The 19,049-nt window shown below is 32.7% G+C and overlaps 1 protein-coding gene across 1 annotated transcript in view; it reads left to right on the forward strand.

The window, feature by feature from the left end:
• FSTL5 (follistatin like 5) overlaps positions 1 to 19,049 on the forward strand; it is a 631,294-nt gene that overhangs the window by 530,309 nt on the left and 81,936 nt on the right. Inside the window, exons 11-12 of the mRNA XM_033135298.1 lie at positions 7,971 to 7,997; positions 16,114 to 16,232. Of these exons, the coding sequence (XP_032991189.1) occupies positions 7,971 to 7,997; positions 16,114 to 16,232 (146 nt within the window). The remainder of the gene's footprint in view (positions 1 to 7,970; positions 7,998 to 16,113; positions 16,233 to 19,049) is intronic.

Raw genomic sequence — 19,049 nt, forward strand, 5'->3', positions numbered from 1 at the left:
TTGGTGGAATCTTTTGTGTTTTCTATATATAGCATCATGTCATCTGCAAAGAGTGACAATTTAACTTCTTCATTTCCCAATGTGGATGCCTTTTATTTCTTTCTCTTGCCTGATTGCTCTGGCGAGGACTTCCAACACTATGTTGAAAAGCAGAGGTGATAGGGGACAGCCCTGTCGTGTTCCTGAACGTAGAGCAAAGGGCTTCAGTTTTTCACCATTAATTATGAGATTAGCTGAGGGTTTGTCATATATGGCCTATCTTATATTAAGGTATTTTCCTTCTATACCTATTTTATTAAATGTTTTAATCATAATGGATGTTGTATGTTGTCAAATGCTTTCTCTGCATCAATTGATATAATCATGATTTTTGTCCTTTAGTTTGTTTATGTGATGTATCACATTGATAGATTTGCGGATGTTGAACCATCCTTGTGCCCCGGGGATGAGCCCTGCGTGGTCGTGATGAATAATCTTTTTAATGCATTGTTGTATTCAATTTGCTAGAATTTTGTTTAGGATATTTGCATCTGTATTCATCAGAGATATTGGTCTGTAATTTTTTTGTGTGTTGTCCTTACCAGATTTTGGTATCAGGGTAATGATGGCCTCATAAAATGAGTTAGGGAGTACTGTCTCTTCTTCGATTTTTTGGAAGAATTTGAGCAGGATTGGCATTAGATTCTCTTTGAAGGTTTGATAGAATTCACTAGTGAAGCCATCTGGTCCCGTACTTTTACATTTGGGAAGGATTTGGATGACTGATTCAATTTCGTTACTGGTGATCCGTCTGTTTAGATTTTCCTGTTCTTCATGGTTCAGCCCAAGAAGGCTATATGTTTCTAAGAACTTGTCCATTTCTTGTAAGTTATTGAATTTGGTGGCATATAGTCCTTCATAGTTTTCTTGATGATCATTTGTATTTCTGTAGCATCTGTTATAACTTCCCCTTTTTCATTTCTGATTTTGTTAATCAGTGTCTTCTCTCTTTTTATCTTAGTGAGTCTAGACAAGGGTTTTTCAATTGTGTTAATCTTTTCAAAGAACCAGCTCTTTATCACATTGATTTTTTTCTATTGTCTTTTTGTTCTCTATTTCATTTAGTTCTGCTCTGATTTTTATTATTTCCTTTCTTCTGCCGACCTTGGGTTTCACTTGTTCTTCTTTTTCTAGTTCTTTAAGGTGTAACACGAGGTTGTTTATTTGGGATTTTTCTTGTTTCCTGAGATAGGCCTGTAATGATATAAATTTCCCTCTTAGAACTGCTTTCACTGCATCCCCAAAATTTTGATAGGATGTGTTTTCATTCTCATTTGTTTCTATGTATCTTTTGATCTCTCCTCTAATTTCTTCTTTGACCCAGTCGTTCTTTAAAAGTATGTTGTTTAATCTCCATGTATTTGTGATTTTTCCTGCTTTCTTTTTGCAGTTGATATCCAATTTCAAAGCCTTGTGATCAGAGACTATGCTTGGTATGATTTCAATCTTCTTCAGTTTGCTGAGGCTGATTTCATGTCCTAGTATATTGTCTATCCTTGAGATTGTTCTATGTATACTAGAAAAAAAATGTATAGTCTGGTGTTTTAGGATGAAGTGCTCTATAAATGTCAATTATGTCCATTTCATCTATTGTGTCATTTAGGACTCCTATTTCGTTATTTATTTTCTGTTTGGATGATCTATCTGTAGCTGTCAATGATGTATTTAAGTCCCCTAGTAAAATTGTGCGTTGGTCAATTTCTCCCTTTAGTTCTGTTAGTAGTTGCTTGATATGTTTCAGTGCTCCCTGATTGGGGTCATAAATATTGATGACTGTTATGTCTTCTTGTTGTATAGTCCCCTTTACCATTATGAAATGTCCATCTTTGTCTCTTGTTACCTTTTTCACCCTGAAGTCTGTTTCATCTGATATGAGTATGGTTACACCTGATTTTCTCTGATACTATTTGCTTGGAGTGTCAATTTCCACTCTTTCACTTTGGGTCTATGATTGTCCTTGTGGCTGCGATGTGTCTCTTGGAGACAGCACATGGTTAGGTTTAGTTTTTTGATCCAATCTGCTACTCTGTGCCTTTTTATTGGTAAGTTCAGTCCATTTACATTTAGGGTGATTATTGATATGTGAGGATTTCCTATCATTCTATCTTTAGTTTTCTGATAAGACTGTGTCTCCATTGTTTCTTTGCCTTTTTGCTGCTGTCTATTATTTCGGTGTGGTAGTATTCTATGATTTTTCCCTCTGTTTCTTTTTTTATAATGTCATGTATTTGAGTTCTGGATTTCTTTTTTTGAGTAGTTACCATTAAGTTTATGTAAAAGAAAGTTTGATATTTAGAGTACTCCATTTTGTTCAGCATGCTTACCTTCTCCATTCCCATATTCTGTTTTAGGCCTTTACTCTCCCCATTTTTATGCTTTGGTTGCTACAAATTGTCCCTGGTGATGGTGGTTGAATAGACTCTTTTAGTATTTCTTGTAGTGCAGGTCGTGTATTAGAGAATTCCCTCAGCTTCTGTATGTCTGGAAAGGTCTTTATTCCTCCTTCATATCTAAAGGATATCTTTGCTGGATATATTATTCTTGGCTCATAATTTCTCTCTTTCAATAGTTTGAATATTTGGTTCCCCCCGGCTTGTAGAGTTTCTACTGAAAAATCTGATGATAATCTAATGGACTTTCCTTTGTAGGTTACCATCTTCTTTTCCCTGGCTGCCTTGAGGATTCTTTCTTTGTCGTTGATTTTGACAGCTTCAATACAATGTACCTTGGAGAAGGCCTGTTGGGGTTGAGGTAATTAGGTGTTCTATTTGATTCTTGGATTCGAGGATCCAGTTCTTTCCACAACTTTGGGAAGTTCTCATTGACTATTTGTTTGAAAGTACTCTCTGTTCCCTTCTCTCTTTCTTCTCCTTCTGGTATGCCCATTATTCTTATATGGCTCTTTTTCATGGAGTCAGAAAGTTCTTGTAGAGTTCTTTAATTTCTTTTAAGTCTCAAGTCTCTTTCTTCTTCCATCCGTGTCATTTCCAACTTTTTATCTTCGATGTCACTGATTCTTTCCTCCATCTGGTCAACTCTACTAACTAAGCTGGCGATTTCATTCTTCATTTCTTCTGCTGAGTTTTTAATCTCTAGAAATGCTATTTGGTTCCTTTTTTAAATTTCAATCTCTTTGGTAAAATTTTCATGTTGTTCTTTGGTTGTGTTTCTGAGTTCATTAAACTGCCTTTCTGTGTTTTGTTTTTTTTTTTTTTTTTTTTTTTTTTTTTTTTTTTTTGCATCTTTTTGAGTTTTTTCAGAACTGCAATCTTGAAATCTCTGTAATTTAAGTCACATATTTCCATACATTTAAGTTCATTTTCTGGAGAGTTTTTACTTTCTTTCTGAGCTGTCTTGTTTCCTTGGTTACTCATGGCAATTACTGATTTATTATTTCTCTTCCTAGACATCTACAGGAGTGGGTTCTGCAACAGGTTGACAGGAACAGGTCTTTCTTTTGTTTTCCAGTACTTGTTGGTAGAATGTTTTATTTTTTCTCCAATTGCAGGCTTTTTTTCTCTCTCACGCTGTAGTGTTATGTTTTCTCTGCACTATTCCAGCTTGTCACACAATGGGGGGATTCCCTGCAAGGCAGGCTTCTCCTCTGTTAACAGTTTATCTGGATCATAAGGCACGGCGTCCGTGTGGGGATGCGGAGAGCTTTTGAAGTTCCAAAGGTCTTCCTGCACCAGATTCAGAGCCCGTGTGTTTCGGCAGTTCTGTTTACTCCTGCAGGAATCCACCCAGATAGGTGGGGACATGGGTGGGGCAGGTTGTTAGAGGTGGCCCAGAGCAATAGCAGTGACCACCTCCACAGCCAGTCCTGTTTCCACAGCTCCCTCCCCTTTGCTGGAACTATTTGGGCTGAAAACTGTGTCTGTGGACCACAATTCTCAGAACTGCAAATATTCTGTTCTTTTGATCAGACACTGCTACAGTTCCATTTCTAGCACTGGGCAGCTGGGAGCAGGGTGAGCTCTGCAAGAGTAGGGAGGGGGCAGCTAGACTCAGTGCCTAAGGCTTCCGTTCTCTGCAGCAGTGAGGGCTTAAACCACCGTTTTTAGCCTTCTTCCCTTAGTCTTTGCTCCAAGGTCTCTGCCGTGAGCATTGGTTTCAGCCATGTTATATGCTGTCCCATCAGCCCTGTGGGCTATAAGTGGAGCCCATAGCAATCCGAATTTTTCCCTCTGCCGCAGCTGCAGTAGTTTCAGGATGCAGCGAGCTCGCAGCACTGAGCCAGGTTTGCATCCTGTGCCCATGGGGTCCCGTCTCCACACTTCTCCCTTCCCGCCTCCCCTGCTGGCACAATTTGCCCACCTTTAGGTGAATTCAGTAGTGAGCCTCTTTGTCTTACTTGTCTGCAGTGCAGGGAGTCCTTTGTGGAGTTATAGTTGTTCAATTTGTTGTAAATTCCAGTGGAGATTTCCAGAGGCTCACCTCACGCCACCATTTTGATGACCAAAATAATTTCTAATAACAATCACAATCTACTATTTTGACTCTCAATTTATTATTCTGTCATTTGTTACTTTTTATTAATATGACATATGCATCTACTTTTAGCTTGCCTTTTCACTAAGGTATTTATATTACATTTAATAATATGTGATGCACTTTATCAAATTGCATTTGTTTATTTAAGTTATGTTAATCATTCTCACTTGGTATACTAATATATTTATTGATTTCTTAACTAAATTCCAAATCATTCTTTCATTGCAAGATAATTCTTGTCGATGATCAAACTTTTAATATCCTGATGAATTATCCTTTCATTCTTTTTTCAAATTTTGCCTTTAGTGAAATTGTCCTATAATTCCCTTTGCATTGCTACTATTGCTGTTGGCTTTACTTTTGCTGACTTTATAAAATGAAGGAGGATTTTTTCCACTTTACTCAGTATTCTAACAATGTTTAATACAACTAGACTATATGAATCTTTAAAGTTAGTAAATACTCATCATAAACACCTGAGACCCTAAGAGTATTTGGGGAAGAAACTATTTTTTAAAATGTTTCAGTCAGTGATTATTTTTATTCATTTTTCATCATGATTATTTTTATTCATTTTTCATCATGTTCAGTTTGGATATTTATATTTCCTTGGATTTTTTAAAATAAAATCCAGATTATCAAATTCATGAGCAAAGCGTTATATATTAATTTAATATCATCATAGCTACCATCGTTCTTTCTTTCTTCCTTCTCTTTCCCTTCCTCCTGCCCCTCCTACCTTCTTGTTATGTCTCAGTAATGCATCAATTAAGTCTACGCATTACATTTTGGCCATAACTCTGAGTCCACATGTTGAATTCTCATTTTTGTTGTTTTATATGAATTGTGATTTATATATATATATATATATATATATATATATATATATATATATATATATATAATTTAATTTATTGGAGATATTTTGGGATTTAAATGCTTACACATTTTCATATATTCTCTGCTGGATATGCCTAAACTATTTATGACTATTAGAATAAACATACAGAACAGAGACTGTTTATTTTCTAATTTACTTTGTGACTACTCTTGAAAATCTTTCAAGAAAACATAAAAATAAAACTCTGTATAGTACAGCACTCATTATAAAAATACTAATTCAGTGTTAATAACTATGTTATTGAAACTTTGTCTTTTGTCTCTTCATTTTTCAAATATTGGGAGTGATGAGTTAAAGAAGCAGTCTGTGATTATGGATTTATCAACTATGTATCCTGTCCTAATAGTTTCTGTCTCATATTGCATTGCTGTTTGGTTTACATCATTTTAAGTTCAATATGTGTAGTGCCTTGAATTTTATCTTATCTAATGTTGATACCACAAATAGTGTATTTGGGGCTATTTTCTCATAAACGATTGCCAATCTTAAAAATACGTCTGTCCTTAGTCCTTTAAAATAGCAGTGCTTCGATATACCATTGGGGTTTTTTCATGCTTTTTCCTATATCCCTACAATTGACACTCAGTTCATGCTTATTCATCTTTTAGACTTCACCTTCAATATTACCATTAGGGAAGTTTCCTCTCATTTCACTTACTATACCTAATCCACCTGTTTGTCTCTTTCATAACACATTGCATTTGTAATTTTGAAATTATACTTAAAAATGTCATAATTTGAAACCTTTTTTTTTCCCTTAACTAGAATAAAAGCTCTATTAGCACAGAGCTGGGTCTGTTCTAATCTGTGTATTGTAGCAATTAATACAATGCCTGGCACATGCTAGGCACTCACTTAATATTCACTAAGTGAATGGGTGAAGCTATGAGGAAACTTATATCTACTTAACCTTTTTTTATAAGACAGAAAAATAATAAGTTTAATCATGGCTTAACCTTTCCTGAGCCTACCAAAGAAAAATTGTATCTCCTTTGAATTGTGTACAGAAGACCTTGATTTTGTCATGCAAAAATTCTCTGGCCAAAAATTATCTGGTCTTCTATCAGTTTTGCCCTCCAACTAGACCCAATTACTTAAATTTCTCTAAATGTGTTATGATGCGGCCCGTTGGTACACCTGAATGTCTCTACTGTCACCCACCCACCACCCCCGCACCTCATATCCCTCTTTCCTTCTTAGAAGCTTGGGTGACATTATCTTTCTTGAACATCACAATCCGATGAAGTTGCTCAACCTCTGTCTCTCAGAGATGATCATTCTGTCCTGCTCCTATCCACTGAGCCTGTTATTTGTTTCTTAGATTGTACTAATCCCATGGTTATAATCATTTGTTAGCATGGGTCTCTCCCTTCCCAGGGCTATGTCCTCTCCTTGAGAATAAGATGTGTCCTTTTCCTGTTCTCTCCAAGCCCATTGTAAGCAACGAGAACAACACCACAAAATACCCTGAAGGGATGCACTTATCATGCATACATATTTGAATAAATATTCTTAAGGAATTAAAAACACCGAGAATCACACACACAAAAAATATACTTAACTACAAAATGTATTTAAAAGAAATATAGCAGGTGCCAAGAACTATATAACTTGGGCTTTTAGCCTCCAAGAAGGAGTGCTAGATTCCAAACTTGGCCCTGCTACATTCACTGTGGGTATTCAGTTAAAAAAATTGATTATGCTTTAATATGATTAAAATATTCAGGGAGTAATTAGATATATATGAGATTTTTCTATTAGTTACACTTTCTTTTCACGTATATTATTTTACTTTGAAAACATAGAAATTGGGCAAATTTTAGTTAGTAAGGGAGGCACACATTTCCTTGAGAATATTTCTATTGGTATTTTTTCTTTATTTCTATTTTAACTCTCTGCTGATTTAGTTTCTGTACAATATTTAATAAACCTATTGTCCAGGAACAATTTAATATAAACCATTACTCTGTAATGAAATAAGCAAGATATATTTGGATATATTTTATTCTGTCTGGTTTAAAAAGTGAAAGCATATACTTCTTAAAAACAGGCTACTTCTGTGTTCAAAATCCTGTGTTTATAAGAATTCCTCCTGCTCAGGAATATTGTATATTATGTAGGAATAATATTGTGATTAAGAAATTTTCAAAAATATAACTTTTTCAATTAGTGACTTTAAACTATAATGTCAAATAAATAAATAGTTTAACTACCAATGATTATTCTAAAGATGCATTTCAATACAAGGAACTTAAATATCCCATTCTTTTCTATGATGCATAAAATGTTCTCTGTTTATTAATAAAATTTGTATTCCAAAGAAGAATAGGATATTTCAAGAAATGAACACACCATTATTGATTACTCCCAGTATTTTACTGTTTTGTTAATTTAAAATAGTGTGTTGAATTTACTACTTTTACGTACATGCACTCTCAGAAATCATGACCTCTTCAATAGTTCTTTATATAACTATGCAACTGAAGCTCTCTTGACTCATTTTTTTTTTCTTATCTTTCTTTTTAACATGCTGCAGTAGCTAACATATTATGGAGAGAAGAAGGTACTGAATCATGTTATTTCTTATATTATGATTGCTTTGCTTAATTTTTAGTAGATTTGTTAACTATTAGTATATTTGTTTTTATTCTGATTCAATATGTTATTTAATTATATTTCAATATTTTTGTGTGAACCTCTGCTATTAAAAATATTAAGACTTCTCTCAACTTGAATTATAATAGACATATAGTCAGGAAATGAAATTACAGTGTATTAAAATGCTTTTAAAGGTATAAAATTAAGTCAAAGAAATAAAAGACACCTTGTGAAACATAATGAACCTCCATTAGATTAGGAAAAGAAAAATTATAAAAGCCATTCCCTTATCTAGGAAATATAATAAATTAAGAAAATGGGTTATAAACTTGAAGGATCTGGATTCAAATCCACTCTCCACCACTTTATCACCTAAGGCCTTTTTGTGTCATAATTTTCTTGCTTCAAAAATAACGATATTTGAAAAATAAAGTAAGGATATCTATTAACATGCAAGGGTTGTTTTCAGTTCCTTAAATATAGTCCACATTCTATAAATGGTATCTACTGGTATCTACTGTCATTTATTATTGCTGTTGTTATTATTACTTTTTATTTACACTTAGTCACAAAGGTTGGGGAGTAGGTGTATGACCACGTACTCAAATAGCCCATCAATTTGTGCTTTGATCAAATTATTAAGAGAAAAATGAATATGTCATAATTACACCCAATGAACAATGGTCCAAATTATTGTCTTCACATTCTGCGTTAGACAAATTTCTTCCCCCATTTTACCTTCCTATATAAGATGGAGTCACTGCTACCTGTGAGGGCCATGTGTCTTAAGCTTCAAGTAACGTGGGAATTTAGCCATCTCAATTTTGTTCTCGATGATCAAGCATACCCCCCTCCACCCACACACACCCATGTTTCCTTGGTGTTTGTTGATCCTTAAGTCTTTTGTATAAGTTCCTTTAAAGGCAGGATTATTAAAGAGGATCTGGTAAAACTATGCCCCCTCAATACATTCCACTTGGATATTTCACATCTGAATATACAAATTCAGTCATTTTTGTAATTAGCACTAACATATCCGATAGACAGCATTTCTTTATACTATCTTCCCTCTTGAGATCAAACAAATATTTCTCTGGGCATTTTAAAAATTGATTTCATTTTATCATTATAATGGAAGGAATATTACTTTAGGAGTCAGATATCAGGTACCATAGATCTGGCCTTTCTGGTTAATTGCTGAGAAAATTTAGATGAGTTTTTTTACCTTACTGAAACAGATTTTCTAGCACAATGCTTGAAATACAGTTAGAACTCTCCTTGCAAATCTGGGATATGTGAATCTTAAAGTATGTGAAACAACCTTCCTGGTAGTTTGACTTTTTTAATAACCACCATGAACATTATTTGTTTATAATAATTATTAATATGTAATCATAATAATGTAATATTCTTCAGGCTACCCTCAAAAATATCAGAGATGTCCATATGAAATAAGATTCCATTAATATTCATGATTTGAAACCACTTTCATCTATCAAAAATTTATTCTGATAGTTTTGGGAAATGTATATCCACAATAATTAATCTCCATCAATCAGTGATGTTCTTACTCTTCATGACTTGGACAAAGAATATGTGTTTGAGAAATAATAGCTATTTAGTATATTTTGCAGGCAATTTTAAGATATACACAAAAAATGTCTCTGGATAAAATTTTAAAACGGTTTTTTCATGTACAATTTTCAGAGCCCCTAGTTGTTTCTTAGAATAAACAAGATTTAAAATAATATATTTGAGACTATAATATACTTAATTTAGATTAATTTCCCTCTGTAAATTATTTTTTATAACGCCACAGTTATTGGCAAGGCATTGCAATAAAAAATGATTGCATGTAATCATGGTAATGGCGGCCAAAGATAATTGACTAATTTGAGGAGCCACTGAATCCGAACTATGTATACAATTATTTCATAAAAATTAATTAAAATATTAGCTAACTAAAACTTCCTAAGCCAATTTCAACGTGTGAAATAGATAGAGTAAAAATTTGAAGTATGCATTTCTCAAATCCATTTTTGATTCCACGCCAGCAGTGTTTTCTGTTTGTATCCTTGGCTCTTTACCATGGCTAAGAAAAATGTATCCCAGAGAGAACCAAATTTAGAATGTAGGCACTTTAAGATCAATAAGGGAAAGAGTTGAAAATGATTATACCCCTCATAATGGCATTCTACTTATCCGCAAGTATTAAAATGATAAAAGTTTTGTTTAACTGAAATTATTTTTTAAAATATGAACATCTGGCTCTAGCTTAGCCAAGAGTTTGTAATATATGTTAACTTTACCAAATTTAATATGTACGTATTATTTTACAAATCACATGGATATTCAAACCTGGGACACAGTCTCCTCTACTTCTCTGGTTTCTCTGTTCAATTCTTTTCTAAGTCATCGTTATAGTTTACAGGAATGCAGAAAAACAATAGTAAGAGAGGAAATATCTCACTCATTTATTAACAAATAATTTAAAGAGCCTATTAAATGTAAGGCAGTGAAATCACTGGAAATACAAAGATAAATAAGCCTTTAATCTAATAGGTTTAAGGCTAAATTATTCTGACAACTGTTTCTGCTGTGTGATTTTAAAATACACATTAAAATATTCAGTATGATTTGTTTTCTTCTACCGTCTTTTTGTGATCTTGTAATCAAATACAATTTAATAAAATATTTCCAAATATTTACTTAGCAGACAACTATTTTGGGCTGTGAGATGGTCCAATTTAATAAGTATTTTGGATAACATAAGCACTGAATTAAAGGAATTCAAATTATTTTATTTGCTCAAGGATTAATCTGAATATCAAATATGCTAATTTCAATCTCCAAGGAGAGATATAGGGTGGTTCATTATATAACATGGCATTTTCTAAATTTATTAGAACATGAAATTATTGTGACGTATGTCTATAGGCACAATATTGAATATGAGCTACTTTGGGAAACACTGGCTTGATATGACATCTAATGATTTGAATGCAAAAAAAAATTCTGTATTTATGAAAATTGTTTCTTCTGATTTGTGTAAGTATTTATGAACCTATTCACACAAAAACATGTTAGAGAAACAGTTAAAATAAATCACTATGTTAGTCAGGATAATGAACACCAGCCAACACAAAATACAAAATAGAAATTGCAATGAAATCTTACAACAAAGTTTACATTTTATATTGTAATCTGATTAGTTTTGTAATCCGTAATGTCACCAAAACGTGGGAAGGGGAGGAAGGGATATCGGAAGTAGGTCAGCTCTTAACTACCTTAGCCTGGAATTATTCACATTTTGTTGGCCAGACTTTTCTACACTGTAAGGGAAGTCAGGACATACAGAAGAATCCATGCTGACTTAACAACCTCCATAAGCCTTTGGTATAATTCTTTTTAGAGAAAAAATAATGCTAATGTGCAGGACCAGATTAACAGCTCCCAACAGTATTGAAATAATGTTTAAAATGAAAAAGGCGAATTTTCAGAGAAAGGCTTCTAAATGCATGAGACTTAGAAAGTTATAGCAGTGGAGGGAGGTGGAGACGCTACCTCCTGATGGCCAGTACATGATGCTAATGACACTGTGATCAAGCTTTCAGTATTTTCACTGGCCAGTCACTACCCTCTCTGTTAGAAACTAGTGCCAACCTAAGCTTTTAGTGTTCTAAATTACCTCGTAAAAAGTTTTTCAAATAAAAAAGGTGAACTAGTAAGAGATGCTCATTTGCATATATATTTGTACGTACATGTACATACAATATACACATGCATGCATGCATACTCGTGTGTGCATATATAAATTATACATATTATGCCAATTAATAGCAATTATATAGCAAACAGATACTATATTATTTATAACCTTTGTTATGGTAATCATTAAATGTGAACTTAATCATGCAGATGTGCATTCAGTTTTTCAAGCCTCTTTGGAAGTTCAGGGCATTGAATATGACTCAAAAACACTGGTTGAGATGACATCAGTTTCATATATATATTAGTCACATAGAACACACTTCCTGGATTAATAGTGCCTAATAACGAGTATGACACAATCACTCCCTCCCAAAAAACTTTCTAGCAACAATGAGTTAGTAAGTCATATTTTAGTTGAACATAATATACAGATCTTATTGAGGTGCAATGGTATGGTGTTGCTTTGTATGTGAAAAGGTTTTTAGCTCCAGAAGCAAAGATATAAAAAATAGGAACATTCGTGAACCAAAAATCTACCCCTGTTCTACCATCTACTCTTGCCTAAGTCTTTCTTTAGCTAAGAAAAAAAAAGTTTTCTTCTATCAAAAAAGAAAAGTAAGTTTAGGATCACTTGAAAGTGAAAAGAATAATATCAACCAATTAAGGACTTTAACACCAAAATGTATCATTTTAACTGTGATCGGTTACCAAATCACTGCATTGTAGAATTATAATTTGATATTGATTATAACTTAAATGCTAAACTATTGCCAACTTAAGTCAGAGAAAGACAAATATCACCATAAAGTCTCTCTTGTTATTGACTTGAATATTCATCCACTAATCAGAAATTAACCAAATTTTATGGTTGATATAAATTACCTAAAATATTTGCTATATATAATAAATACTATAATTGGATCATCACGATACACAATTATTCTTGAGCAGCTATCCTCAAAGGATTGAGACAGGAATGTGTATTACATCCATTTTTTTTTCTCACTCTATTTCGTGTATTTAAAGGAACATTATTGATTCAAAAATCCGCTGGGAAATACTTCTTTCTTATGAGACTGCAAGTAATTCTTGCTTATGTCCTCACTCTCTACAGAAAGAAAAACAAAGCAAAAAGAAAGCTCACAAGGAACAAACAAATTATGGATCACATTCTAGAGTCACTATACTCTATCAGATTAACAATCGACCTGGAAAAGACAAAGTACATGTGTCTGAGTTCACCAAAAAATGGGGGGGAAAAAACAAAAAACAAAAAACAGGCTGCACACATTCCCAATCTTTACTGTGACTAGAGCAGTGAAGCTTTACTGAAGTTAAGGACTTCTGTAATATACTACAAACAAAGCACTAATGAGGAAAGAATTGTAATTAAAACCTGCATGGTTATCAAACTTTTTGGGACTCAAGTCTGTTACACTCTTCAATATTATTGAGAACTCAAAAGCTTTTGTTTATGTGAGTTATCCACATCCACTTATATTTACCATATTAGAAATTAAAATGGAAAGCTTTAAATGTGTTTATTATTTTTTAAAAGTAACCACAATAATCCCTTTACATGTAGCCATAAATAACGTGTTATTTTTAAAGCTATATTTTAAAAAAACAATGAGAAGATTCATACCATTTTACATTTTGCAAATCTTTTTAATGTCTGACTGAATAGAAAATGCTGGATTCCTATATCTGCTTCTGAATTGAGTTGTTGTGACATCACTTATGACATTGTATGTCATGTAGCTTGTCTTGTCGAAAATTGCACTGTACTTTTGTGAGAATCTCATCTGTGTGTCTGAGAGCAAAGAAACACAAATGACATGTTAGTATTATTATGAAATAGCTTTGACTTTGCAGATCTGTGAAAGGATCAACTTTGAGAACTGCTCTATTAGAAAATCAAATTGATCTCTTAGCAGGCTCAACGAGTCATAGAATTTGATGTCACAGAAAACTGAAATTTAGCAATATTTCTCACAGTATAGACTTGAGGAAAACAGGACAGTAATAAAATTCTGATTATATACCTTTCACCAACTGTTTTTTGTTCCAACTAATGTTTCAAAGAAGAGATAATGTCAGTTATAAAAATAGTAACAGTTATTGTTTCTTGAAATTTTACTATGTGTCAGTCACTGTGCTAAATGTTTTACTTTTTCCATCTCACTCCATTTTTACAATAGCTGTGTAATATAAATATAATTATTGTCTCTGAATTTGGGATGGGGAAATTATGACACAGACTGAATAATTTTACCCTGGTACCTCAGTAAGTTCTGTAATCATGGTTTGCCTCAGAGCTGTCTGAATCCAGAGAATAGAGTTGATTTCTCTTTGTTGCATCCCCACATTCAAAAAGAAAAACATAACAAAACATGCTAGGCCATAGAAACTTAATACTTATAACAAATATATAAAATATGTTATTGCTTCTGTACAAATAAAGCTAATAAATCCTCGCAATGAAAATCTCCATCTTTAATTACCGACATCTCTCATCATCACATAATTTATATTGTTCGGTGCCTGGTATATTTATAATAAATGTATATAGGTACAATATTATAGCAGCAAATTTAAAAAGAAACACATCTGCATCATATATTAAGATCATAATTTCTTCTGCTGAAACATAAATACAACTTTTGATGAACAAAATATGTCCAGCAAAAATAGTGGCAAAATATAACTCTTGTGGGCGGGGAGGGAGTAACTCATAGATGACTTCGAAGGCATAGGTAAAGTTTTATTTCATAGCAGAGTGATTGATGCATAGTTGTTCACTTTATAATTATTATTTTAAGCAATATATTTATGTGTGGTATTTTGTCGGCATTACCATTTTATAAACCCATAGGTGTTATTTTCCCACTGAAAACAATAAAATGCAAAAACAAACTAAACCTTGCATCACGATATCTGTATTTTTTCAATAACTTGTATCCTGGAAAATAGTTTATGCTTTCTAAAAATGCTGATGTGTGATTCATATTTTTAAAAGCAAGAAAATAGTCCCTCAGACTTGAAAGAGTGATTTGGATGGATTAAGTGGATTTTAGAAGAAAATATAGCGCAGGAATTTCATCAGAGCAATAATGCAGTGTGATCCCACTGACTGGCTTGTGTACAGGAAATGGTAAAGTAACAAATGAGTATGGTAGGGGCCGAACATTTTTCAAGAAACTTTGCAAACAGTCTGGACATAGAGTAGTGCCGGGTTTAAACATTCATATTCCTGATTGCAGAATACAATTTTGCAGCATTTTAAGCAGCAATGGTTTGGCCTTCCAAACTTCAAGATTTCAATATCATTGCTTATCTTTTAAAGAACATGTGCTATCATTAAATCATATAAAATATAATTAGACTGGATAAAGATGATTATGCAAATCAATACAACTGGGCAAGGGAGCCTCACAGGTGAGACTCAGAAAGGAAGGCCTACTACATATACATGTACATATACATGTACATGTGTACTGTCAGTTCTGGGCATGTTGGAACAAGGCAAGCAGAGGAAACAGAACAGGTATGCAAGAATATGCAGAAGCTCCCCAGGTGCAGGCCTCAGTTAACCCCAACTGCATTCCAGGTATCTCATTTGTAGCATTTTGAACCCTTTAGGTGTGGATTTATAAAGTGATATCAATTTTTGAGATGCCACACACTTATCTCTAGTGTGAAAAAAATGTTTAAAGTATGGTTTAAGTTACTACACTGAGCTTTTTCTGAAACCTTAAATTAATTCAAGTTTTAAAGTATAGAAATAAACCCAAAATACTGCCAGTGTAAAACAATGATATATAAGACCTCTCTTAGGGTTATATTTATAAAAATTAGTTTATGGAAATACACTTTCTCCAAAATCTGAGGAACTTGGTCTTTTTGTTTCTAAAAGTCTTCGTATAAGTTACATTCCTACAAAGAATGACATTTCATTTTCTCCAGGAAACCCTAATAGAAATACTAGAATAAACATGGTTCTTCAAAAAGTACTTTTATTCTTAACACCTAATTTAAGTGGAGAAGGCATCACACAAAATTTGTGCATCAAAGAGTTTATAATTTCCATTTGTAATTATTCTAAAAGTTGTGAAACATTCATTAAATTATATTAATGTTATATTAAATTATATTAAAGAAATTTAGATATGGAAGAATAAAGTAGAAAGTCTGCATAATGTCAAAAAGTTGGCTGGGCACACAATAAAAGCCACATGTGGTTAGCTTTATTAACATTACATGACTTCACAAATTGATATCCTGTCATTAAGATGAGAGGCACTGAATTTTGGTCTTCAAGTTTTCTCATAATTTTATTTTGAACTTTTAAATGTCTTTCTATTTCTAAGGTCTGGGAATTGGAAACATGTTCTATGTTTTTTATGAAGATGGAATCAAAGTGATACAACCCATAGAATGTGAATTTCAGAGGCACATCAAACCTAGTGAAAAGCTCCTTGGATTCCAGGCAAGTATTTTAATTATTCCTTTGCATTTTTATGCAGCAATTGTGTTAAGTACAATTATATATTGGAAATAAAATGGAAAAAAAAATGTAGAAGACTTTTGGAAAGAAAATTTTAAAACTATAATATTGGCTGTTACTCTATGCAGGTTTTATATTTAAAGTTGATAAATAATATATTGTGCATTCCTAAATACTGGTTTGCAATTAAAATAAAGGCAATAGAAGTGAAATACCAAAAATGAACTCAATTCCACCTGCTTTTTAATTTAAAATGTTTCCCATTTTTTAGTAGGCAATATTTACTTTAACAAAATGAAAGAAAATACCATGTAACAAATCTGATGGGCAATTGGGGTGTATTCAGTGCTTTATAAATGTTGGTTCCCTTTTACTCTTCATTTCATTTTTCATGAGGTGTCAGGGAATGAGCAATTTAGATTGACATGGGAAAATATAAATTCCTTTATTTATTGACGTGTACCTTACCTTTCTCAGAAATATTTTTTTTTCTGTAAACTTTTGGTACAGCATTCAGCAAATAAAAGAATGTCTGACAAAATGGGTATTGATTATACATATTAGAAATATTTTTTGCATGATGATAAGAAAATATAATTATTTTATACTGCCACAGATATCTACCAGGGTGCCACAAAAGTGTATACAAGTGGACACTTTGGTCAACGTTGCTCAAGCAGTAGTTTGCCATAATCAGAAGTGTCTGGTTGCTGATGGTAACCACTTTGAGAACCTCTTGTAATTGAAGAAGTCAAACATGACTTGTATTCATCTTTTGTTATTGGTATATATTGAGTATTGGAATTTTAATACAGTTTTCCTTTCTTAAAATGTGTATACATTTTTTGGCATCATATATATATATATATATATTTGGCATCATATATATATATATATATACACATATATATGTGTGTGTGTGTATATATATATATATATAAAATATATATCCATGTATTTACATGCAAACCAAAATGTGTAATACTAAAGTTATATGCTACTTATGTGCTTCCCCATAAGTTCGTACATACACCAAACATCCGAAATAAGGTAAGTTATTGGCAGACTTCATTGTGTAACCCTCTTTTGATACTCATTTTTAAAGTTGGCATGGCCATGAGATATGAGTAAAATAGACATTAATGCCATAGTTTAGATCTTTTATGTTCAACTCTTATTTCCAGCTTGCTAGTAGTCAGTGTTGTTGTCCTATTTTGATATACTTATATAGACAACAATTTATACCTTAAAGTCATGCCCAGAACGGGCAAAAGAAAATATCTGTGAGCATGAGATAAGAAGTTCAGCTTTCCTTCAGATGTTCTGTACGATAAAGTAATCTAATGATCTTTTCTTTCAAATAAAGGAAAGAATTTAACTCAATACGTGTGCGATTGTTTAAAACTATGACGTTATGAAGGAGTGCATCTCGAGAAGTGAAAAGAAATATAAGGATAGAAAAAATTCCTATGTTTCAAACATTACTATACTCTTATGGAAGAGTTAATAAAAGAGTGATAAATATCAGATTTGTATTTTTAAGAAAAGAACAACTATTGAATTGTGTGTGTGTGTGTGAATTTATGACATTTCTACTGCTTTGAATGTTGAAATTAATATACAAAGATATTTCATCTGACCAATATACTTTTTAAAGCACTAAGAATAATATGGAGAATGATAAAATGCCTTAAACTATGTTGCAATTATAATTGCTAAATGTAGAAAATATAGGCATTCATTTATACAAAAAAAGACATATTGCATAAATATTATAGTCCATATATATGATATATAAGCTAGGGTAAATGGATATTTATTTAATATTGCTCTATATTTTATTCCTTAATGTGAGATAAGCTTAAATAATTAGAATACTTATAAACAGCCATTTTCATGATACACAAATATACAGGAGTAGAAATAAGGAGAGATTGATCATGCTATGCTTTGAAAATAAGTGTAGAACAAAATACTTATTTTTTATATGAAATTATTTTGTTTTCTATTTTTAAACAAGAGAGATGTATGTTTCAGAGTATGTAAGCTATTTGGTGCTACATTCCACAAGATTTAAGTATCTAATTATATAATAATTTCACAAGAAACTTATGGAGTACTACATGAGAGGAAATTTTTCTCCAGAGAAATAGAGCTGATAGGATTATCTATATCTATTGTGTATCTGTATCTCTATCTCTCTATCTCTATGTCTTTATTTTAAGTTCTTAGTTTAAATGATAGTGGGTGTGTGGCAAGTCTGAACTCTGTTGGACAGGCCAGCTACTCAGATAAAAGTTCAAATTGTAGCCTTGGTCCAGAATCCACAGCTTAGATCAGCCGACTGGAAACTCAGAAACAGATTGCTATTATAGTCTTGAGTCTGAAATCTGTAGGCAGACTGGAAATGCAAGCAGAATGTTTATTTTGAAGTTAGAGGCAGACTTCCTTTTCCTTTGAGAAACCTCATTCTTAAATTTTAAGGCCTTCAACTGATTGGATCAGGCATACTCACATTATGGAGGGTGATCTGTTCTATTTAAGGGACAAGATACAACCTTCATCTATGACTAAAACACTTAATAAAATGGGTAGAGGAGAAAAGTACCTCAACATAATCAAGGCCATATACCACAAACCCTCAGCTAATATACTCAATGGTGAAAAACTGAAAGCTTTCCCTCTATGATCAGGAAGAAGACAGAGATGGCTCCTTTCCCCACTGTTATTCAACATAGCATTGGAAGTCCTTGCCAGAGCAATCAGGCAAGGTAAAGAAATAAAGGGCATCCAACTGGG

Source organism: Rhinolophus ferrumequinum, chromosome 18, assembly GCF_004115265.2.
Source record: "Rhinolophus ferrumequinum isolate MPI-CBG mRhiFer1 chromosome 18, mRhiFer1_v1.p, whole genome shotgun sequence".
Lineage (NCBI taxonomy): Eukaryota > Metazoa > Chordata > Mammalia > Chiroptera > Rhinolophidae > Rhinolophus > Rhinolophus ferrumequinum.